At 43.7% G+C, this 24,505-nt stretch overlaps 1 protein-coding gene across 1 annotated transcript; it reads right to left on the minus strand.

Moving 5' to 3' along the window:
* Positions 1-22,111: 22,111 nt before the first annotated feature.
* Positions 22,112-23,002, minus strand: LOC140363171 (trace amine-associated receptor 7a-like). Its single transcript, XM_072449551.1, has one exon. It carries the CDS (start codon positions 23,000-23,002, stop codon positions 22,112-22,114), a length of 891 nt encoding a protein of 296 aa, XP_072305652.1.
* Positions 23,003-24,505: the final 1,503 nt, after the last annotated feature.

The following is a 24,505-nucleotide window of genomic DNA, read 5'->3' on the forward strand; positions in this document are numbered from 1 at the left end:
TGTCTGTGTGTCTGTGTGTCTGTGTGTCAGAGTGTCTGTGTGTCTGTGTGTCAGAGTGTCTGTGTGTCAGAGTGTCTGTGTGTCAGAGTGTCTGTGTGTCAGAGTGTCTGTGTGTCTGTGTGTCAGAGTGTCTGTGTGTCAGAGTGTCTGTGTGTCAGAGTGTCAGAGTGTCAGAGTGTCAGAGTGTCAGAGTGTCAGAGTGTCTGTGTGTCAGAGTGTCTGTGTGTCAGAGTGTCTGTGTGTCAGAGTGTCTGTGTGTCAGAGTGTCTGTGTGTCAGAGTGTCTGTGTGTCTGTGTGTCTGTGTGTCTGTGTGTCTGTGTGTCTGTGTGTCTGTGTGTCTGTGTGTCTGTGTGTCTGTGTGTCTGTGTGTCTGTGTGTCTGTGTGTCTGTGTGTCTGTGTGTCTGTGTGTCTGTGTGTCTGTGTGTCTGTGTGTCTGTGTGTCTGTGTGTCTGTGTGTCAGTGTGTCAGTGTGTCAGTGTGTCAGTGTGTCAGTGTGTCAGTGTGTCAGTGTGTCAGTGTGTCAGTGTCAGTGTCAGTGTCAGTGTCAGTGTCAGTGTCAGTGTCTGTGTGTGTCCTTTCTTTTTGCTGATAATCGTGAATAATCCTCCTGTGATACTTCTCCTCATGATAATCGTGACTCTAAAATCATGACATTCCTACTTTCCACAGATCCATCTTGAGGCCAGTATTTGTCCTCTTCATCACTCATTCAGGGCAGAAAATCCTGGAGAGGACCTTCAGACCTGAATGGAGGACATCCCGTGGAGGGCAGATGCTTCAGTTTCGCCTTCAGGAGTGGAACAGACAAGCTCGAAACGATCTGGAAGCACGTCTGACCGAAGCCCTCACTCCTTGGGTCCGCGGTCTGGGGGCCCTCATCGGGGTGAACCTTGCTCCGGACGGCCTCTCTCCAGTCTGTGCCTTCATCGGTGATGCTGTAGTGTCGGCCCTTGAGTGGGTCACTGACAATGTCTTTGACTTGTTTATATGAAGGTTATTTGTATTTTAAATTTGTTAAAATGCATTTGCTTTTTTTAAATTCAGTGCAAATAAATTCTGTTCTAAACATTTTCAGCGTCTCAAATCTCTGATTAATTTCTGGTTAGAACCAGACTGAAGCCATCAAGCTGATCGTTCACATTGCTCCTGTGGTTTAAAAATGTAATGTCTTTGCCTGATGCCATAGAACTTAGGTCAGCATATGTTTAACATCTGGGTCACACTTCTTATGACTCTGCAGACATCCCTGTGTAAACAGACTGACAGCTGTGGATCCAAGGATGTCTCGCATGAGGTAGAACATTGAGTGTGTTTTTCTGCAATATGTTTAGACTGGTTTTGTGCATACGTGGCACCTGCTGTGCCTTAATAAGCTGAACTCAATGTTTGCTCTGGTCAGATCAGGGAGGGACAGAACGGCAAATGTCAGGGAGAGCTTTTTTGGCTGTGCACGGCTAAAATAAAGAACCACTTTTGAACAAGACAACTTGGTTATATTTTGCCTCATTTTCTCTGTCATTTGTTATAGAATAGTTTCCGCAACAATTTGGTGTCAGAAGTGGATCCTTCGTCCGATGACTCGTCTTCGCGGGCCGTGACCGGTGTTTGGCCATCTGAAACCATAACAAGATTTCAGCCTCATTCCTCATCATTTGGGAGAGAGGACCATCTCATTGGCCTGAGAAGACAGCGTCGGCGCTAGGATCCGAGCAAAGAGAAAAGTTGTGGTGAGTTGTCTTGTTTCAAATGTGTAGACTAGGGTTATTTTTATGTATGTTAACTGTTAATCGACAGACAGACTATTCTGACTAGTCCGGTACCCATTTTTCTTGACATTTTAAACACTAAAGGACGTGTCTGGGACTATTTTTGAGGTAGTACTCTGCACTTTAAATTTTAGTCTAAAAATAGCACCTTTAAATTTATTCAAATTAAAATGTCTTTCTTTAGACATTCTTTACAATTCTAGAACTACTATTTAGACACAATTGCATTTGAACATTTAACTAATTTTTGCTGGACACAATAGCCCATTGTGCTGGTGTCCAAACGCAGCCGCATGGCAGGTGCCTGGGGACAGGGTCAGAACACACGCTGGGGACAGGGTCAGAACACACGCTGGGGACAGGGTCAGAACACACGCTGGGGACAGGGTCAGAACACACGCTGGGGACAGGGTCAGAACACACGCTGGTTAGGTTGTCGGTCGGCACTAAGCCTTCTGTAAAGTCCAGGAAGAGCCTGGCGCACCGACCCACTGACCAATAGTCAGGTTTTAACACTAAAGCTTTGGTCGAGTTTTGTCTGAGACAATTAGTTTAGCTAAAGCTAAATCTAGGGCGGGGCAGACGAGACGAGGTGCATCGGTAAAGATACAAAGCGCCCACATCAGGTGGAGGCGTCGACGAGAGAGTCGTCGAAAAAGAAACATACGCTCAGCACAGACGTGTGCAGTTTGCAGAGAGCTCTGATATGGAAATCAATCTAAAAGTGAAGTGTCCATCCCGGAGACACCTGTCATGCTGGCAATGTCAAATAAATATGGGAAGGAGTGTCTGGAATGCCTGCCAACGTGGGCGAATAAGTTTGGATTTCCAGCTGGAGGTTCACTGAGCACTAATCAAATTGCAAATCTAAAAGCAAAATTAGAAAAAACAAAAAAAGAGACATTAGAGGGAAATAAAACAGTGTCTACAGAGGTAGTGAGAGACATGGAGAAGCACGAGAAATGGATCAAACTGTGGGAAACTGAGGCCGTAACTCGGGAAAGGAAGAAATTATGCAGACAAATGACCGGTGTGAGTGTGAAAGAGAGTGAGAGGGAGAGAGAGCACTGCACAGAGCACTGCACAGAGCACTGCACAGAGCACTGCACAGAGCACTGCACAGAGCACACAGGCTGGTGCAGGCACAAGAACACATGTGCCCCCTGCATACACACGGACACCCGCACCACAACACACACGGACACTCTCACCTGAACATATGACTGTGTCAGTTCCTTCTATTTACCCAGATCTCACCTGCCTTTCTGCGACGCGGCTGGACCCAGATTTAAACACCTGTCCAGTCAGAACCACCATGCCCACACTCGAGGAGGAGGACATGCTGGAGGCCGTCACCCACCCCACACCAGAGAGGGCACCACCCGTACTTCAACCAGCGACACGGGCCCTGCGAAGCAACGCACTGCCAGGACAGCTTCTCACGTGTCCAATGATTGAAGTGGCCGGACCCGATGGGCAATTTTATGTGTACCGGCCCTGGTCAAAGGAGGAGGTCATGGCTGTGGTGAAATCTCTGCCCAACCCAGTCACAGACTGTCTGAACATTTGCCAAAGACTTTGAGGAGTTTTGCCCCAAACACAGAGAGGTGAGTGCTTTGTGTGTGGTCAATTTGGACATTTCTATCGAGACACACACATTCCTGGACCACAGCATGGGGCCTACTTTGGGCCATATCCAGGACAGCCACAGCAACAGGCCTGGTCAGGGCCACAGCAGCAGCCATATCCAGCGCCACCACAGCACCTAAACCAACAGCGGCCTGGAGGGAATTATGGGTTGGACTGACTGGACGGGGCTGAAGGGGGGTCTCAGCGCGTGGCAGAAACAGCAGCCGGGACAACACACCCAGAGCACTTGTCTCTGCAGGAGGGTAACGAGCATTATACACTTCTCACACACGCTATCTCTCATCTTGAGGCTCGAGCTGCTAAACCTAATGAAATTTATCTCACAACATCTCAATCAAGTTCTAAATTTCCAGAGTTCTCTTTAATTGTTAATGGTGAAAAAATAAATTTTCTTGTGGACTCAGGAGCTACACGTTCTGTAGTAAAAAAATCTGCACTAAAAAAAAAGCCGAAGTTAAGTGGTCGCTACACATATTCATTAGCGGCGTCTGGTGAGACATTAAAGGAACACTACACCTCTCCTTTAACATGCTCTGATAGCAGTGGTCAAAAATTCAAACATGAATTTCTATATTCTCACTCGTGTCCTGTCAATCTTCTTGGACGAGATCTCATGTGTCATTTGGGTCTTTGTCTCATCTCCACTTCAGATGGATTAAAGGTGACGACTATCAAAGAATTAAATTATGATTCAAATTTCCTTATGGAGCTCACAGCTCCCAAATCTGATTTCCACTGGAAATTGACCCCTAATTCCTCAATTGAACTGATTTCTTTAGCTCAGAACAAAGTGAAGCAAACTGATGACACTGACTTTAGAGATGTAGGAGAGCTGCAACACATTCCTTGTTTGTCACAGACATAGAACTGAATGATGCTGTGCAGTGGTGTGAATGTGGGGAAGATGTACTAATGACTGACTTCTTTTACTGGGATGATCATTTCTCTGGCGTCTCCGTGCGACTCCCAGACTATCTCAAAAATTTAAATTTGTCTAGTACAAATATGTATCTAGCATTATCAAAACCTATTATGGCTAACTGGGGGGAAACTCAAGATTTTGTTAAAGATTTCTGTGGAGGACTGGGTTGAAATGCCTGATTCTGATGCGTTGTTTTAACATTCCACAAAGTCTTGGAGACAGCGTTTGTCTCTAGCTTTGCAGACTGTTTGTTGTGTTTCCAAAGACATAGATAAGAGCCGCTCTGCTGCAGGAGGGGGTTGTTTTTTCCCCCCAAACATTTACATGCAGAAGGCCACAAAGCGAGCCTTTCTTAATTACAATTTGTTAAAGAGGAAGTCACCTTCCTGGGTCATGTGATATCTAAACATGGCAAAAGCATTTCCACAAAGCGTGTTGCAACAATACAAAATATTCCAAAACCAATAACTAAGAAACAATTGATGTCATTCCTGGGAATGTGTTCATATTGTCGACAATTCATTCCAAATTATTCTGTAATGGAGTCTCCTTTAAGTGCATTCATCCATGGTAAAGGCCTTCGGACTAATGACAAAATGACCTGGACCGAGGAAGCAGACACAGCTTTCTTTGAGTTGAAAATGGCCTTACAGAAGCCGCCAACTCTGGGGTTACCCGACCCAACTAGACCTTTTTACACAGACTGTCCACGAACGAAACGGCTGCATGACGTCTGTCCTTTTGACCATGGGGGCTCCTACGACCTGTCGCTTATTTCTCTGCTAAACTGGACCCAGTTGCAGAAAATTTCTCATCTTTCTATCTCATTGTTATGTTTCCACTGACCGGACCTGAGGGAGGAGCCGCTCACTAACCCTGATTTGATTATATTTCTAGATGGTTCTGCATCTTGGGACGCAGACACAGGACGGAACCGAGTAGGGTTTGCAGTGTGCACTAACTGAGAGGTGCTGGGCTCAGGTCCCCTGCCCAGACACATCTGTAACCATAGGACTGTGACCATTTTTACTGTATATTTTGTGTCTCATGTAGCATCCATCCCACATTATCTCAATGCCATGCAAAGCTTTGCCACAACAGAGGAAATCTCTGTGTGAAAGAAGGCTGGGGCGTGGAAAAGGGGTGAAGTTTGGTTGGTCTGATTATCTAAATATGTTTTCAGGCAGATGGTGCTGATTTCACATGGCCATGACCTGCATCGAAGGGGGAATGATAAATTGGTTCACAAAGATTTTAACATTTATGCCCAAAAGATTTGTCGATGCTTAGTCCCGGCATGTGGAGGCGTTTCCATGGAAACACGCCTCCAGCAACGCAGTGGTCAAAGCTCTGATCACAGAGTACCACGCCGGGGCATGGCGTCCTGTAAAGAATTGTATGCACTGTTGTTCTCTATTTCTGTGCAGGTGAAAACTGCTCTCCCAAAGGCAGCTGAAGCTGTCCTTCAAACCAGGGGAATGGATCCTGGTCCAAGTTCATCTCATCACCGACACTGCAGTGGATTCACGCATCACACTGCAGAGCCATCTTCAGCTCACCTGTGGAGATCAACGACTACGCGGCTGTCTGTCCACCTGTGGGTCAGACACACGGGCCGACCACTGAGGACGTCGTGGGACCTTTGAATTGCAACAATCTCAAGTGCGAGAGAGCGGGGGGCAGAGCAGGTCGTAAGGCTCGACCCGCACAACCAGAGCGGTCTGATCGGGTGCTCCGAGCACGTGGCACTTTGTCAAACCACAGCGCAGTTTAAAGCTCCACTTTTCTCTGCAACGTTTGGTAATCACATCTACACAGACACTCTCCACTTTCCCACTTTCCTCGTGGCTACTGAGCCACACCTGGAGCCCAAGAGCTCTAACAAGATCGACAGGAGCACCAACAGGTCTTTGAACTGTAAATCATGTTTATTGTCCCGTTGTTGTTGTTGCTGTCTGCAGCTTTAACATGGTTGATACTTCATATTGCTCTGTTTAATTTGATATGTCCAAAAGAACAAAGTTTAGACCGTAACACTCGCACTCTGCTGCCTCATGACTCTGGTTGGAGTTCTGATGTGCCAGATGACCACAAAATTTGGACAACAGGGGAAAAAGTATTATTGGCATTGTTCCCAAATCTAGGTGTGGGTAAACTGATGTTGCGTGTAGAGACTCTTAGCTATAGATTTACTTCCTTTATCAACACAACACTTGCTAGTATTGAATTACAGAGAGAAGAGCTGCATGCACTTCGCGCAGTGGCACTTCAGAATCGCATCGTAATCGATCTGATAACAGGCTCAAAGGGTGGAGTCTGCATTTTACTACGCCAAGCTTGTTGTACATACATTCCCGCTAACGATGAGGATGGAGGAGCAATCCAACAGGGACTCGCAAATTTGACTAAGCTCCGTGATCTCAAGGAGTCAGAGACTCTGTCCCACACTCACTCTTCGTCGGTGTTCGACTGGTCTCTGTCCTCCTGGCATAACAGACTTACCAATTTTGCTATAATTATGGTAGTGATCTTAATCCTATTCTCCTGTGTGACCCCATGCTTACACAGGATGATTAGTAAGACGGTTTCTGCCCAATTTGTGTCCATTCAAATGACAGAATCACTCCACCTGGTGATTCTGATCATGTGAGTGACTCAGATGATGACTCCATCTGCAGAGGATCTTGTAGATTAGTTTCAGATATAACAAAAAAAAATTAGATTAGAACCACTTTTTTTTTTTTTTTTCATCTATTCTTAATCTTATACTTAGCCTAATCACCGGAGATGAACTAATTATTGTTTGCGTTTTAAATACATGTGCTCATTTTGCGGTAGTGTGAGGATTGAGACACTGGTTTAAAGTCCCAGGACAAAAGGTTTAGACTCTGAACATGTGTTAAGTGTTTCTCCTTTGACAGTTTTGCTTCTGCTGAATTTTGATGACGTGCTTAACATTCTTTTGATTTTCAGGTTGTTGATTTACTTATATTGATTGATGCATTGTTGACATTTTTTTGCTAATGATTAATAATAAACCAGGGGTTTGATTCTAATCATAAGGGGGGAATTGTGGTTTAAAAATGTAATGTCTTTGCCTGATGCCATAGAACTTAGGTCAGCATATGTTTAACATCTGGGTCACACTTATTATGACTCTGTATGCAGACATCCCTGGGAACACAGACTGACAGCTGTGGATCCAAGGATGTCTCGCATGAGGTAGAACATTGAGTGTGTTTTTCTGCAATATGTTTAGACTGGTTTTGTGCATACGTGGCACCTGCTGTGCCTTAATAAGCTGAACTCAATGTTTGCTCTGGTTAGATCAGGGAGGGACAGAACGGCAAATGTCAGGGAGAGCTTTTTTGGCTGTGCACGGCTAAAATAAAGAACCACTTTTGAACAAGACAACTTGGTTATATTTTGCCTCATTTTCTCTGTCATTTGTTATAGAATAGTTTCCGCAACACTCCCCATAAGCAGTTTTTACTATTCCATTCCATATGCTTTGCTTTTTAGGAAAGAAAATATACTTTTAAATGAATGGTTTAAGTGTGCGGGTTATAATATGTATGTATATTTACATTTAGGAATGTATGTGGCACAAAAGACAAAAAGCAAACAGTGATCGGTCCATACGTTATCCTGGAGCGCCCTCTGGTGACTAAACTTTGAGCAATCGAATTTACTAACAGACAGCCAATCAGAGTTTGAGTTTCAGCCACGTGACCATCGCGGAAAGTTCGATTGACATGGCATCTACTACTTTACTGAAGAACAAAAGAAAACTGAAAGGGTCAATATTCTCTTAATGTACTTTGATCCCACAGGAAACAGACAACGAGCATGACAGAGGACAAGAGAGAGAGTTGCTTTAGTGATAGACAGGGAACCGGTGGATATGGTGTATCTTTATTCTGTAGTCAGTCAAGAACTACATTTCTCTTGTGCTGCCACAGTCTATGTTGATGTCCCACGGGTTGTCCTTGATGGTTTATGTCATACTTGTGAAATGCTCGAGTCTTGAAAAAGCATTACACCTTTATTTTAGAATATGGGAGAATGTGGAGGCAACCGAGACTCGGGATCAAGAGAGAAACATTAGAGAGCATTCTAGCCCTGAGATCACCGCTGGCAGCTATGGCTGAGATCCATGGAATTTCTAGGTCAACGCTTTACAAGAGAATGTGGGAGCACGACCTGTCTGCTAGAGGAACATATTCTGACATCTCCAATGCTGCTCTTGATGTGAAAGTACGGTCGATCAAGTCTAGAACGCCAGAAGCGAGCTACAGAATGTTAAAGGGAGCTTTACAGGCCATGGGCTACCGCCTGACATGGGCCAAAGTGAAGTCGTCTGCAGCGAGTGGACAGTGCAGGGGTCATCTCAAGGATGGTGCAGGTGACATATGTGGCCAGACGGACATACAGTGTTCCTGCTCCTCCAAAGTTGTGTTCCCACTTGACCAGTTTAGTTTGGACTAAACTGATCTGGCGCAGTTGGCGGCCATCTTTAGACCGGATCAATTGACTGTGCGTTCACACTCAGCAGCGAGACTGGGGCCGATTCGGCAATTACACTTCGGCGCCTAACGGACACTCAATTGCCGGTCTCGCTCCTGGCTGGTCCCACTCGCTCTGGAGCGAAACTTGGGCCGATCTCGCTTCTCGGCCGGGGCGAGTGGAGTGGCTCTAATCTGGCAATTTCACTATTGGGAACAAGTTGGAGCAAACTGATCCAGGACTAAAACACAAGTGGGAACGCAGTTTTAAGTGTAGTCCACATTGAAACTGATCACAAATGAATAAGGTGCGTGTAATCTTAACACTTTAGTTTAACCTTACGTTGAAGTAGAAAAAGCTTCAGTTGTTTCATCTGGACTCAGTTAGAAAAAATAGACGTTTCGACTCTCATCCAAGAGTCATTGTCAATAAAAGAATTTAGGTCGAGAACTCCGATATTTATACTATTCTGTGGTAAGTCCAGCCCATTGGGAGGAGCCTTACTGAAGAGGAAAGAGTTGTTTGTTTCAACAGAAACTTACCCTCTTGGTATCTACCGAGCCTATTCAACCCTTTAATGGGCTATTAGTCTCCCCTTTGTCTTTGTGAGACCCTGGCTCACCCACCCTGAGTACCTGATTAACATCTAAATGTCCTGGTACTGGTCCTCTACCCCTCCAGGGGTTCAGGATCCCATTGTAGACTACAGGAAGATTGAACCTTAGACCTCCGTTTCTGTTTAAAGAAGGTTTTTCTTTTTTTTAACAAAAATAGCTTCCTTAACTCCTCTTTCAAACCATCTTTTCTCCCTGCTTAAAACCTTCACCTCACCGTCTTCAAACGAGTGATTAGAGGCATCAAGATGGAGATGCACGGCGCTCTGTGGTCCTGAACATGTATTTCTTCTGTGCTGATAGAGCCTCTTGTGTAAAGGCTGTTTAGTCCCACCTATGTAACGTTCTGTAACGCAGGGGACAGGGGCAGGAGCAGGAGCAGGGCAGGAGGAGGGCGGAGGGCAGGGGCAGGGGCAGGGGCAGGGGCAGGGGCAGGGGCAGGGGCAGGAGTTACTAACAGTCTTTTGGACAGACATCAAATGACAAACAGACAGAACAAAGGGGAGACTGAACTTAAACACACAGAGAAGCAGGTGATTGGTGGAGAACAAACAAGTGGCAGGAGAAACAAATTGAGGTAATGAGAAGACTGACAGCAGGTGTGGTGGGCGGAGACTGGGAAATCCAGGAAGTAGCAGACGGCAGGTGAGGGGCGGTGACACAGGAACACATGGCACACAAAAACAAACATGGGAGCACATGACAAACACAAGGGGCACATGGGAAATGGAGTCTCAGCAGAGCGGATGCTAACAAATGAATCAACCAAAGCAAGTTCCTATGTTTGTGAATTTTGTTCATTGGCAATAAACCTTTTTCTGATTCTGAAAAACAAATGTGACCCCAATTTTGAGGTCGTATTTTTATTTATTTTTATTATTTCTGGTTGTTGAATATTCACTTGGGAGAAGTAAAAGTACTGAAACATTATTCCAGAAAATTTACAAGAGTAACAGCACGTTAATAAGTTAAGTTAAATCAAGTGAAGTAAAAGTACTCTCTGTTCTTCGGTGAATGTTGCACCAAATCACCAAAGAAAGTTTTTAGTCTGTAATTTTTGTTCACTATAAACTTTTTTCTGATTCTGAAAAGTACTTTTATCATATGTGTAGTTATATATTATGTTATTTAACATGTATAAAATCAGACCGAACAAGGACTAAGACTAAGACTGAACCAGGAATAAGACTGAGAGCATTCTACCACTGAGCTACTGCCCTACTCCCTTCCAGCACCACAAGCACAACATGTGGGGTCGGACTGACAGGTGGAGGAGAACGGGAGCAGGTCCGAGCATGCACAGGAAACACCAGGCTCAACGACACACGCACCGGAACAACACCCACAACCACCTCTGCAGGAGGGTAACATGCACCTGACACCAACCACACATGCAATCTTATATTGAGGGTTGTGCAGCGGTACCGGAGGGTACGTATTCTAAAATGAGTCAAGCTAAAGCAAAATTTCCCGACTGCCACTTTATTGTTAGCGGTAAAAAGATTAATTTCTTGTTGGACTCAAGTGCCACAAATTCTGTGATAACATTTTCTACACTAGCACAAAATTGGTCACTACCAGGATAAGCGGTATCGCATCGCAAAATGCGACACAATTTCTCTCAAATGCGATGCATTAGTCAGAAAAAAGTAGTTTTGTATCGCAGCTTTTGTGATACAAAAATTTGTGTTCAATTGTATAACCAAAGCGCCTAAAAGTACAGATCACTCGTCAATTGATCGTCAACAACGGCATGACACAATGTAGGATGCGGTGTTGACTTGAGAAGGTCCTGCTGGTGCTGCTGCTGCTGCTGCTGCTGCTGCTGCTTGTGTCTGAAAACGGGGGAGTGGGCGGAGCCACAGGGAGAGCGAAGGCGACGAGGGGCTTTGCCGAGCGCCGTGTCTCGCTAATCTCACGACAAGCAGTGGAACCAGATCCAGAGGCAAAATACTTTACAGTTGTGGATCTGGCTCATGCTTTTTTCTCTGTCCCTGTTCACCAGGACTCGCAGTTTTGGTTCGCTTTCGAATTCCAGAACCGACTCTGGACCCTGACCTGGCTGTGTCAGGGGTTCGTACACTCTCCAACATGGTACAGCGCGGCGCTGCGCGACTCATTGGCTCCTTTAAAAAATGCTGCTTACCTAAAAAAATGTTGAGGCAGATGGCGCTGATCTCACATGGTCATGACCATGCGTCGAAAGGGGGGATGGTAACCGCCGTGGGACAGAATTGGTTCACAAAGTATTTACAAGTTATGCCCAGTTTTGTCAATCTTGTGCTATTTGTTTAACTAATAATCCAAGAAAAGCAAATCAAATCATATAGGTAGCACACCCACTGCCAGAAAGACCTTTTGGGACAATGGCAGCCATTTTGTAGCCAAGGTGGTGGTGGAGGTGGGTCAATTTCTGGGTATTGATCTCCGTAAACATACTTCTTATCATCCCGAATCAGCAGGTTTGATGAAGAGGTGCAAACAAAAAAGACCAAAATATGTGAGCAAACTGGACTCTTCTGGGTTAAGGCACTTCCACTGGCAATGATGTAAATGTGCACGCAAGTCCAGGCACAGTGTAACATGAGTCCATTTGAAATTCTGTTTGCTCGCCCAACTAACAAAGGCCTAAGCCCACCACCGCCACAAGTTCTGCCCAATTTTTCAATGTTAGCTTACTGTAAAGAATTGGATGCACCGTTGACCTTTATTTCTGCGCAGGTAAAAAACGCTCTCCCGAAGGCAGCAGAAGCTGTACTTCACAACTTCGAACCAGGGCACTGGATCCTGGTCCGAGAGCCAAGGCGCAAACACGGGAGGTTGAAACGCTGGTTGTGAAACATTCAAAGTTGGCGCTCAACGACAATGCGGCTGTCTGTCCACCCGTGGGTCAGACACAAGGGCCGACCACTGAGGACGTCGTGGGACCTTTGAATTGCAACGATCTCAAGCGCGTGAGAGCAGGGGTCAGAGCAGGTCATAAAGCTCGACTCGCACCAGAGCCCACTGAACGGGTGCTCTGAGCACGTGGCACTTTACCAAACCCCAGCGCAGTTTAAAGCTCCACTTTCTCTGCATCGTTTAGTAATCACATCTACACAAGCACTGTCTTCACTGTCTTCATGATTCCTGAGGCACACCCGGCTCCTCTTCGGGAGAGGAGCCCCCCGGAGCCTCAGAGCTCTAAGTGGTACCTGATTGACAGAAAGGTCGGGGTCAACATCAGGTTGCTGAATTGTAGAATAATGATTTATACGTTGTTGTTTTCAGTAGTCCTGGCTTTGGGAATACTGTGTCCAAAAAGTGTCCAGTGACATTATGATGTCTGCTGATTCTGGGAAATGCACGGTTTTAGTTATGTTGGATCTGTCTGCAGCCTTTGACACCGTCGACCATCATATCCTGTTAAACAGACTGAGGGACCTGATTGGACGTTCAGGGTCAGTTCTTCATTGGTTTTCCTCATATTTATCCGGTCGGCGCTTTAGTGTTGCTGCAAACCAAATAATGTCTGATTCAGCTGATCTGTTGTGTGGAGTTCCTCAGGGCTCCGTCTTGGGTCCCGTCCTATTTCTGCTTTATATAATTCCCCTGGGAATGATCATTAAAGAGTTTAGTGATGTGTCCTATCTCCTGTTCGCTGACGATATTCAGCTCTATTGCTCTTTTAAACCTTCTGAGATCCAGAAGCTGAACTCCTTGGTCAGTTGTTTAGTGCAAATTAAACAATGGCTGAGTCAAAACTCCTTGCAGCTAAATGCAGACAAAACAGAAGCTCTGATTATTGCCCCTGATGATGTCATTCCAGGGATAAACCAGTACTTGGGTGTCTTAGGCCAGACTGCAAAACCTAATCTTAGAAACTTGGGTGTTGTCTTTGACAAAGACATGTCTTTAGAGCACCACTCTAAGCTGTTGACCAGGAACTGTTTCTTTCAGTTGAGGAAAATCTCTAAGCTCAGGAAAATGGTGTCTCAAAATGACCTGGAAGTTATAATTCATGCATTTGTGTCTTCACGTTTAGACTATTGTAACAGTTTGTTTTCCTGTCTTAACAAGAAGGAACTCTCTCGTCTGCAGCGGGTCAAGAGGATCTTGACCCGCACAAATAGAAGGGCCCACATTTCACCCATTCTAAAAGCCCTTCACTGGCTGCCGGTCTGCTACCGGATAAAGTTTAAAATTCTTGTTTTAACTTTTAGAGCTTTAAATGGTCAGGTCCCTCTGTACATCAGCGATCTGATTAAACCATACACTCCCTCTCGCTCACTAAGGTCCTTGGACCAAAAACTGTTGTTGGTTCCTCGCACCCGTTTTCGGACCAGAGGAGACAGATCCTTCCAGGCTGTTGCCCCCAAACTCTGGAAGGATCTTCTGCTCTCCCTACGGTCACTGGACTCAGTTACTGCTTTTAAGGGTCAGCTTAAAACCTTTTTATTTAGTCAAGCCTAAATGCACTTGTTTTACGGACTGATTTTACTGTATATTGTTGTATGTATTGTTCACTGTAAGTTTTTTGTGTTTTTATTGTTTTATTCTGTGTTTTGTGAAGCACTTTGTGACTTCTGTCTGTGAAAGGTGCTATATAAATAAAATTTACTTACTTACTTACTCACTAGCAGCAGCAGCAGCAGCAGCATTAGCAGCAGCAGCAGCAGCATTAGCAGCAGCAGCAGCAGCATTAGCAGCAGCAGCAGCAGCAGCAGCAGCAGCAGCAGCAGCAGCAGCAGCAGTAGCAGCAGCAGCAGCAGCAGCAGCAGCAGCAGCAGCAGCAGCAGCAGCAGCAGCAGCAGCAGTAGTAGTAGCATTAGCAGCAGCAGCAGCAGCAGCAGCAGCATTAGCAGCAGCAGCAGCAGCATTAGCAGCAGCAGCAGCAGCATTAGCAGCAGCAGCAGCAGCAGCAGCAGCAGCAGCAGCAGTAGCAGCAGCAGCAGCAGCAGCAGCAGCAGCAGCAGCAGCAGCAGCAGCAGCAGCAGCAGCAGTAGTAGTAGCATTAGCAGCAGCAGCAGCAGCAGCAGCAGCATTAGCAGCAGCAGCAGCAGCATTAGCAGCAGCAGCAGCAGCAGCAGCAGCAGCAGCAGCAGCAGCAGTAGCAGCAGCAGCAGCAGCAGCAGCAGCAGCAGCAGCAGCAGCAGCAGCAGCAGCAGCAGCAGTAGCAGCAGTAGTAGCAGTAGCAGGTCAAAAACCTTTAAACAAATGCAAAAATAATTTATACAGAAATAATATAGCATTTAATCATGTTTAGTGTTTTTAATTTCCAATACATAAAATAAGAATTTATCAACAAATATTTAAATGATGACTTTTAATATGTTTTAATCAATAAATTAATTCAGTTTTAAATACATAGTTTCAAGTAGTTATAATTTGGTCTAAATAATCTAAATGGCTTTTAGGTTAAATAACTATTCCCCAACCTTAACATTAAATTAAATATTCCATTACATAAATAACCTTCCTTAAATCTAAATGAACATCTTCAATGCTAAGAATGATTCAGTTTAAAAGTTGCTAAACCTAAGATGAGGCCAAAATGATCCTGACTTTACTTGAATGACTTTGTTGCTCTCCAGCTCCAAACTGTAGAGGGTCACGTCACCTCCGAATGAGATGGAATCTTTGCATCTGTGATGGTTGTTCTGCCTCTTTTGGAGCTGATGTGATTGTGATGATGTGCGTACGTGTCAGTTTATGTCACTGTCTTTAAAAGGATGTGTTTTGTCATTGTTCTGGAGGAAGAGGGACAGAGACCTTTGTCAGGGAAAGTGATTATTTACTGTGCACCAGTAAATAAAGATCCACCTTTTGATTATTATTTCTTGGTCATTGTTTGCAGAAATTCCACAACACAAGGATATATAATTCTGCTGTGAACATGCTAACGTCTCTTATGTACAAACTCATGGTGTTTCATCCAAACAGTTGTTTATTGTTAACTCTGATCCTTTTTTGAGTTACTAGACCAATAACAAATGTATAAGAAAACTCATTACTCGAGCGTCCACGAGTGAAGCATCTGTTTTTGTCAGAAATAATTATTTTAATGACATTGATTGGAACCGTGTTTGGCTTCTGCCGAGGAAATCCTTTTCAACTGTGGAATGACGGGCGGTGGGGGCCTGTGCTGAGGGACCTGCCGCTCTGTTCTCCATTCACAGGCTCCGACGCTTCTATTTTCCAAATTCATAAAATAACTTATTTTAGTGCCGCCGTTGTGCCGCCGCCGCCGCTGCTGTTGTGCCGCCGCCGCTGCTGCTGTTGTGCCGCCGCTGCCGCTGCTGTGCTGCTATTTATTCAATAGGTTATTTTACTATAGCTTCTTTGTTACTTCAAAAGACAAGTGCATTTAGAGGCACATTTACAATAAAATCATTTCCCAGTCCCTCTTGTTCACACATCGCAGCAGAACGGAAACAAGCAAGACAAGACAAGACAAGACAAGACAAGACAAGACAAGACAAGACAAGACAAGACAAGACAAGACAAGACAAGACTGTAGTCCAGGTTCCTGCTCCAGAGGAAGAACTAGTAGAATAAAAGCAGTTAACATCTTAATGACCACACTTCAGTATAAGAAGAATATCCCTCAAACCCGCCCCTGCGTGACATCAGCTCAGGTCAGTAGACCCAAGGTGCAGCGATGACATTCCACACAATCCTCTTCTAAACTCCTGAGCAGGGCTGCTCGCCACCACATGACCATTGCACTGTAGAGCCCAAGGACAAAGCTCTCAGCCACAGAGCTGAAGAATCCTGTTAATACTGAGTAACTGGAACATTTAGGAATAAAACCCATAATGATACTACCTGGCATATGGAGAGCAGGGGCATCACAAGCAAACACAGCAGGTGGAGTGTGTGGGTCAGAGGAAGTACAAGTGACCTCTGGCTTTTATAGGTTTTAGCTCTGGCGCCACCTGCTGGTTAATCTTTAAAAACCCACCCTGCCACATAACCAATAAGACTCATGTTACACAATGTGACACTGTAAACAGGCTTAAATGTAAACCAGGGCCAAACCAGGGCTAAACCAGGTCCAAACCAAGTCTAAACCAGGACTAAACCAAGTCTAAAGCAGGACTAAACCAGGTCTAAACCAAGTTTAAACCAGGACTAAACCAAGTCTAAAGCAGGACTAAACCAAGTCTAAACCAAGTTTAAACCAGGACTAAACCAAGTCTAAACCAAGTCTAAATCAGGACTAAACCAAGTCTAAACCAGGACTAAACCAGGTCTAAACCAAGTTTAAACCAGGACTAAACCAAGTCTAAACCAAGTCTAAATCAGGACTAAACCAAGTCTAAACCAGGACTAAACCAGGTCTAAACTAGGACTAAACCAGGTCTAAACCAAGTCTAAACCAGGACTAAACCAGGTCTAAACCAGGACTAAACCAGGTCTAAACCAGGTCTAAACTAGGACTAAACCAGGTCTAGACCAGGTCTAAACCAGGTCTAAACCAGGTCTAAACCAGGTCTAAACCAGGACTAAACCAGGACTAAACCAGGTCTAAACCAGGTCAAAACCAAGTCTAAACCAGGTCTAAACCAGGTCTAAACCAGGTCCAAACCAGGTCTAAACCAGGACTAAACCAGGACTAACCAGTACTAAACCAGGTCTAAACCAGGACTAAACCAGGTCTAAACCACGTCTAAACCAGGACTAAACCAGGTCTAAACCAGGTCTAAACCAGGTCTAAACCAGGTCTGAACCAGGTCTAAACCAAGACTAAACCAGGTCTAAACCAGGTCTAAACCAGGTCTAAACCAGGACTAAACCAGGTCTAACCAGTACTAAACCAGGTCTAAACCAGGTCTAAACCAGGACTAAACCAGGTCTAAACCAGGTCTAAACCAAGTCTTAACCAAGTCTAAACCAAGACTAAACCAGGTCTAAACCAGGTCTAAACCAGGTCTAAACCAGGACTAAACCAGGACTAAACCAGGTTTAAACCAGGTCTAAACCAGCTCTAAACTAGGTCTAAACCAGGTCTAAACCAGGTCTAAACCAGCTCTAAACTAGGTCTAAACCAGGTCTAAACCAGGACCAAACCAATACTAAACAGGTCTGACTAGAGAGGTCAAAGGGCAGACATAGGGGTCTGCCTTCTGTGAAAGGGGTTGTTCATGAATAAGCTTGTGTCAGTCTAGATTCGAGGAGTTGTCCAGGTCAATGACAATAGTAATAAAAGTATCAGCAAATGTGTTTATATGGTGTTTTCAGGACTTTCAGAGTGAACAAATGAAAGTTTAAAAGCAGTAGTTGCTGCAGCTTCAGTGGTGGTGTGAAGGGTGTGACACATGTTTTCACACTTTTTTGCATTTCTGTAAAACGTCAGAAAGAGAAGACGAGTGAAGAGGAAACATAAAGACTAAGAGACAGTTCAGAGGAACAGAAGAGACAGACGTCTGAAGAAACATGGCTGTGAAGAGTGTTTTTCTCCTGTTCTGTTTGTCTCTGCTTCAGCTCAGAGGTAAGATGCTGTTTCTGAACTCACTCCATGATCAGATCAAGTGTTCACAGAGTTTGTGAGAGCAAACGGCACGAGCCAAACTAAAGCTAAAGACAGTAAAACAGGAAGTATTTAGGGCTGCAAATAACACAAACGGGTCGACAGTTTTAAATGTCTTGATTGGTTTTCTGGTTTGAGTCTTTCTTTCAGAGAACATTTAGCCACGTTGGGTTTTATTTCAGAAACAAATCCTGTTTCACACACACAGCTCGGAAAGGCTTTGTCTCAGCCACATTTGTACTTTGTTTCCTTCTTTCTAAAACATGAGACTCCATCTTTCAAGGCCTGTGCTTTTAAGTCTGTTCACATGACCTTGTACATCTTACTGTGAACTGTTCCATTTACAGTCATTGCACTTTATGTAATCTGCCTGTGACGGTTGCACCTTGTTCTTTTGCACTGGTGAAGCTGGAATGCTCCTGACGTGTGCTGCTGACTTCATCTCAGGGGCTGTTTTCCTGCTTCATCAAAATACAATCATAAAAACATGTATTTAAACTCTCCTGGATCAGTTTGTCTCACGCTTCAACCCAAACATCTCCAAATAACACATTTTCCCGTCATGTACTTTTGAGTTATTTAGAATGATTTGTTCCATTCTTAATGTGGTTTATCAAAGTTTTAAATGTGACAGAATGAAATAAGATGTTTACACCTGTTATAAACCATTATTCCGATATTTAATGGGAATTCATGCATCTTTGGCAAGAATATGATCACTTTAAATGATGATAAACATGTATTTCCTGATAGTTCTACTTAAAACCTCTCAATGGAAGTTCATTTTCTTCAGCTGCAGTGTCTGTGACTCTTTATTTGGTCAAATCTAATGATGAAGTACAATTTAAAACATGCTGTGGTGTTGAAACTCAACATTTCTCATGAAAATATGAAACTTCTGTTCTTCTTCTTTCTGTTGTTGCAGGAGTCTGTTGTGATCGCTTCTATCTTTACCACAGAGCTGGAGAGAAGGTCACTCTGCTCTGTGACGCAGTCAAACATTATGGTCCAAAGTGCTCCTCAGTGGACTGGAGACATGAGAGGGAACATGACGAGACATATGTTGTTTTGGAAGGCCAGATGAAGAACAGTTCCAGTTCGTCCAGACTGACTCTGAACTCAGACTGTTCTCTCTCAGTTCAGAACATCACTGAAGGAGATTATGGGATATACTTCTGTGGCTCGTGGATCACTTGTAATTATACATATGAATCATACACATACATTCACCTGAACGTCCTCTCAGGTAAGTCCTGTTTTTAAACTTCACATTTTTACACCTTTCTGTAACATATCTCTATTCAAAGTACATTCTTATATTCTAGTTAGTTGGTTAGATTAGGTATAAGTATATTTTTCATATTTATTTGTGAACGTTTTATAAATAACAGTGGAATGTCTCCACTCTGCGACAATTAAAGGTTCTGTTATTTTATCTTAGCAGCAGCTGTAAAGGTCGTACATCATGTGTTACAATTCAGGCTTTTAGAGGTCAAATGTATGAAGTGGAAGTACAGGCTCCACCTCATGACATCACAGGGTGAAACAGAGTGATATTCTGAGAATGAGACGGACTAAATGTGCAGGAATACTCAACTGAGATTCATGTGAAATAAAACACAACGGTTGAAACAAAATTAAAATGTCTAATACAATGTTTTCAGTGTCTCCAGTTCATCCCAGCTTCAGTCAAACCTCTGCTGGACACGTCACATTACAGTGCACCCTGTGGAGACGTTATTTACATCCCGATTGTAGACCAAATAGTTTTCTCTGGTTGGACACAAATGGGACGGTCCTGTCTGGAGATGATGTAACTCAGAAGAAGTGTGAGTCCAACCTAACAGTGGAGCTCCAGAGTCCACAGCATAGAACCTTCACCTGTCAGTACCAGAAGGACGGGAGGGTCCAGGTGTCTGCAGAGTACAGCCTGAGCGGGAACACAGGTGAGAGGAAAAACTATGTTTGTTCGGCCTGGATTTTGATCAACACGAGTCGCTTTGACCTTCCCTCAAACCTGCTCGTGTTATAATCGTGTTCTGTAAATATCAATTAAAGTCAAGCCTAATCCACAAAGGAGTTCATTCTCTCCTGCTACACCAACAAAAGCCCCCCCACCTATCCCCCCCACCTTTCAGGTGTTAAAGGGCCAGAGTGATCATAAAGAAAACACTTATATCCAGATGCGTACAGTGCTACTACCACTACGACTACTACTACTAGTGCTACTACTACTGCTACTGATATTACTACTACAGATGTGTACAGTGCTACCACACGCACCAGATTATCAGCTATAGTTCAAACCTTTTATTGTTGTTTTCTTATGTTGTCTACAAACTCAAGTCAACTTCACTCTCACAAAAGACTTTTTTCATTGTTGGTGTAATTTCTTGTTTGAACTATTGCAGGTTAAAGGAGACTCTGTGACTTGGTCTGACCACAGCGCCATCTACAGCCACGTCAACAGCACTGCACAGGACTGATGCCGATTTCATGTGATCTCAAAAACCCAAAGATTTCTACATAAACTCATCCGACTTCCCAAAGTCAGAGCGTGAAACAACTCGTGAAACTATAACCTGCGTTTGTAGTTTAAGTCAAGCAAATATATTATCTTTATTATCTTTGCTGGGAAGATTGTGAAAGACTTATGTGAGATATGTGGCTAATTTGCTAAATTTGCTAAATTGCTTTTACATAAATAGTTTTTTCCCACATAGTTGTACTGCTGATCGCTTCATGAATAATAAAAGCTGAACTTGGCCTTAAGACGTTTTATTTGCAAAGTAGAACCATCAGTGTGTGAATGGAGAATGGTCTGTATGAGGCACAGTCAAGTCGGTCCTTCCCCTCTTTATGTATTAAGGATATAATGGATTCATTCCAACTCGGAGGGACCTGAGCTTTTCTAAGTGCCCAGTTAAATGTTGATCAAAGCAGAGGAGTAAGTGTGTCTTTTAGCGCTTTATACCACTCTGAGGTGAACCTGTCGCTACCTGGAGATTTATTGTTTTTTAGTCTTTTGATTGCACTTTGAATTTCAGGAATTGTTCTTTAGGCTCCAAATGTTTTGTATTGTTCTTCGGTCATGGTCGGTAAGTTTAGAGTGTCCAAAAGTGATTGTATTTCTTCTTCTTTGTCTTCAGATATTTGGGTGAAATGTTTTTTGTAAAAGGATTGAAATGCTGATTGTATTTGGTCTTGTTTGGTTAAAATGATGTTATTCTGCCTATCACATGTTTCAATAATCTGCCTGTTGTTTTCTAAGTTTCCAGGCCAGTCATTTGTTTGGTGAAGAGCATTTTTAATCATTTCCTGTGAGGCCAGATCATCATCTCGCCCCTTGTTTTTTTAATTTCCAGTAGAAGAAAGAATAAGAGGAACATTTAGGTTTTCAAATGTGTCAAACCAACGTGGGCGTGGCAGAATGAGTTAAGAATAAAACAGCACAAAAAGAGGAAGAGAACCGGACACAAATGTCCAGAAGAAGCGGACTGAACTAAATATGATTTAAACGTTCTCTTATTCATTGGTTTTAGTCGTTGTGCTTCAGTCTGAAGACTTTGAGTTTGTTCCAGTTTCTATAGTTTTATTCAAGAGGTGCAAAAGGCAGTGACTTTTTAACCAAGAAACATTTTATTGCACTAAAACTGTATAAAACCTGTGTCTTTAGTGGGAAGAGAAAAACATTTACTCCAGAATTCTGTTACACTGTACAATATATTACTAAAGGAGGAGGAAAAGTATGAAGCCTGAAAACTGATAACTAAATATAACCGTTCCATCTCTGCATCTGATGTGTATTTGTGAAACTAATGTTTGCAACAAAAATATAAAAAGTTCCCCTCTAGTTCTTAAAAATGTGTTCAATAATAATAATATCTGTTTATTATTGAACAAATGACTTGAAGCGACGCTGGTAAACACTGGTAAACTAAAAATGCAATAATAATACAATTAAAGCTGCAAGCGGCATCCGGGGCACCGAGCTTCGTACTCTGCACTTTTGATCTGATAAAGATGGCGTCCTCAGTGTGTGTAATATTGGGGCTTTGTTATGTATTTGTGCATAACCAGTGCAAATTAACACAATTCTCAGTCCATTTTGCAGCTTTGCTGCACAGAGGCCGTAACACTTAGAATACAAAATGAGAGTCAGAGAACGACCCGGGACGCAGTATCTTCAGCGTGATAATGACCCTGAAGGCCTTCCTGAATAGCGGGTAGATCAGGACGTAGATGAGCGGGTTGACCGCACTGTTCAGGGAAAGCAGGAGCAGGCTGACAATTTGGGATATTCTGCCTGTGGTTTCTACACTGTCGCCTACGGAGTACACCAGGCAGAAGAACGGAAGAAAGCAGATGATATGGACTATCACGACACAGCCCAGGTTCCTCGCCCCTTTCAACGCCAACTTCTGCTTCACTTTTGACTGATCGAGTCGAAGGGCTGTGCAGTTGGTACGCGCGGCTTGAACTTTCGTGACCACCACAGAAAAAATCCGAACGTAGAGAATGAAAATGATCAAGAGTGGAGCCACCAAACCCAAAACTATGTCCACTTCAACTAAAATGGTGACGGTGCACTGTCCCAAGCAGTGGACCGGTTTGACGGGGTTAACAATACTGTTCATTGTCATGAAGCAGAAGAGAAGGGCGTAAACCCAGACCACGCCGATGCCGAGGTTGACTTTGCATGTGGTCATGCGCATCTGGTAGCGCATCGGGTCCATCACGGCGATGTAGCGATCCACGGAGATGAGGACCACGGTGCCCACCGACGCCACCTGGAGGCTGGCCATTAGGATGTAGTACGAGGTGCACGCCAAATCGCCCCAAGTCCAGCACCGCCCCCAAGTCTGAGAAGTGACTGGCAACACGACCAGGCCGAGCAGGAAGTCAGAGAACGCCAGGGACAAGAGGATCCGGTGTGTGGAGGTTTGCAGCTGCCTGTGGAGACACGAGCAGGGGAAGGCATCAGGCAGAATCACTTTGACCTTGGGGCATCCCAGGATGTTTGTGTTCATGCTGGATTTATCAGTAATCGACTTCTTTTGGCAGACTTTATTCTGCTAATACTGGACTGACACACTTTCATCATTCATGTCATTTGCATTTGTTTTAATTTATTTTAGCATTAAATACCTGAGTGTGAGTTGAAAAACACAAGACATAAAAATGAATTTCAAAGTCATATTTGGACAGGATTAGCTTTACGTAGGGACCTCGGGTAAAGTGCAATAATTACGGACGCTGCCTGAGTTTCTCGTCTCGTGCGAATCGAGCGTAAAAATGTCTGTAAATATTAATTGAATTTTAACGGCTGTAATTCAACAAACTCCGAGGTCCTCAGGTGATTCTGCGATTTGAACTGTTTTCAGTCCGTGCAATGAATGTGCGTCGAACAAAAGTGTCTCAACAGCCCATTTTGTGTCCAGAATCTAACCAAATTAACACTATTTATTTGCCACGGATCATTTCACATCCAACGCTAAAAACAAACCCAAAACAGGGGAAAAGCTGATCGCATGAAAGAACTAAAAGGTTTTGGCAGATCTAAAATAATAATATATCATAATAAAATAAAGTAAATGTGACAGAAACAGACATGCAAAAACACATTATAGGCTTACATTAAAAACAAAATTACATGTGAACGGCCATAATCCTGACGCTGGATTTATCAGAAATCGACTTCTTTTGGCAGACTTTATTCTGACACTAAATTATAAGAAGAAATTGTATTCATTGAAATCATTCATGTCATTTGCATTGTTTTAATTCCAGCATTAAATATCTGAGTCTGAGTTGTAAAACACAAGACATGAAAGGAGTTTTTAAGTCATATTTGAACAAAAATACACATGAAGAGCCATAATCCTGATGCAAACCATTGTAATTGTCATATTTGTTGCAACATATCGATTGATACAGGGCTATTTTTTCAAGCTCGGCAGATTTATGGACTTTATTTCCATAGTTTATATCTCACTTGAACTCGTACGTGTAGATCTTGTGCTGGAGACAAAAAGACTTGAACAACAACAACAAACTTTACAGCAGTTTTTGTCTGATCACACAAACCAGAACAATGTGGGAGAAATGCATTCAAATGATTATAATAGGAATAAAAATATGTCAGACTAAAGGTACAATGGGCTGTAAAGCGATGCTGCAGTTTGGCCTTTCTATTCTGATCCAAATGAACGCAGGCTCCTGAAGCCACCGAAGGATATGGGCCTCACCAGCAGGGGGCGGTGTTGTCTGTAGCAAACACGGCTTTGTGTTGATGCTGAGACGAGTTCTTTCATATTTTCTTATTAAACAGCAAATATTCACAAAATAATCTGGCCTAAAAACACAAAACAATCATGAATCTGGTCTGAAATGAAATAAAATATGCACTTTTTACCACTTTTGTCCGAAACATTAGATAAAAAGAAAACACGATTTTGTGCCGCGGCTCCTGAAACTGCTGCGCTATTAGACCGCGCCGTTTTAGACCGCGCCGGGTTAAGGTTAGGGTTAGG

The sequence above is a fragment of the Eucyclogobius newberryi genome, unplaced genomic scaffold (assembly GCF_026437365.1).
Source record: "Eucyclogobius newberryi isolate DKJ021-1_F unplaced genomic scaffold, fEucNew1.0.hap1 SCAF_1, whole genome shotgun sequence".
In the NCBI taxonomy this organism is placed as follows: Eukaryota; Metazoa; Chordata; class Actinopteri; order Gobiiformes; family Gobiidae; genus Eucyclogobius; species Eucyclogobius newberryi.

Coding starts and splice junctions, on each gene's coding strand:
- LOC140363171 (XM_072449551.1), bottom strand. CDS start 23,002: ATGAACACAAACATCCTGGGATGCCCCAAGGTCAAAGTGATTCTGCCT.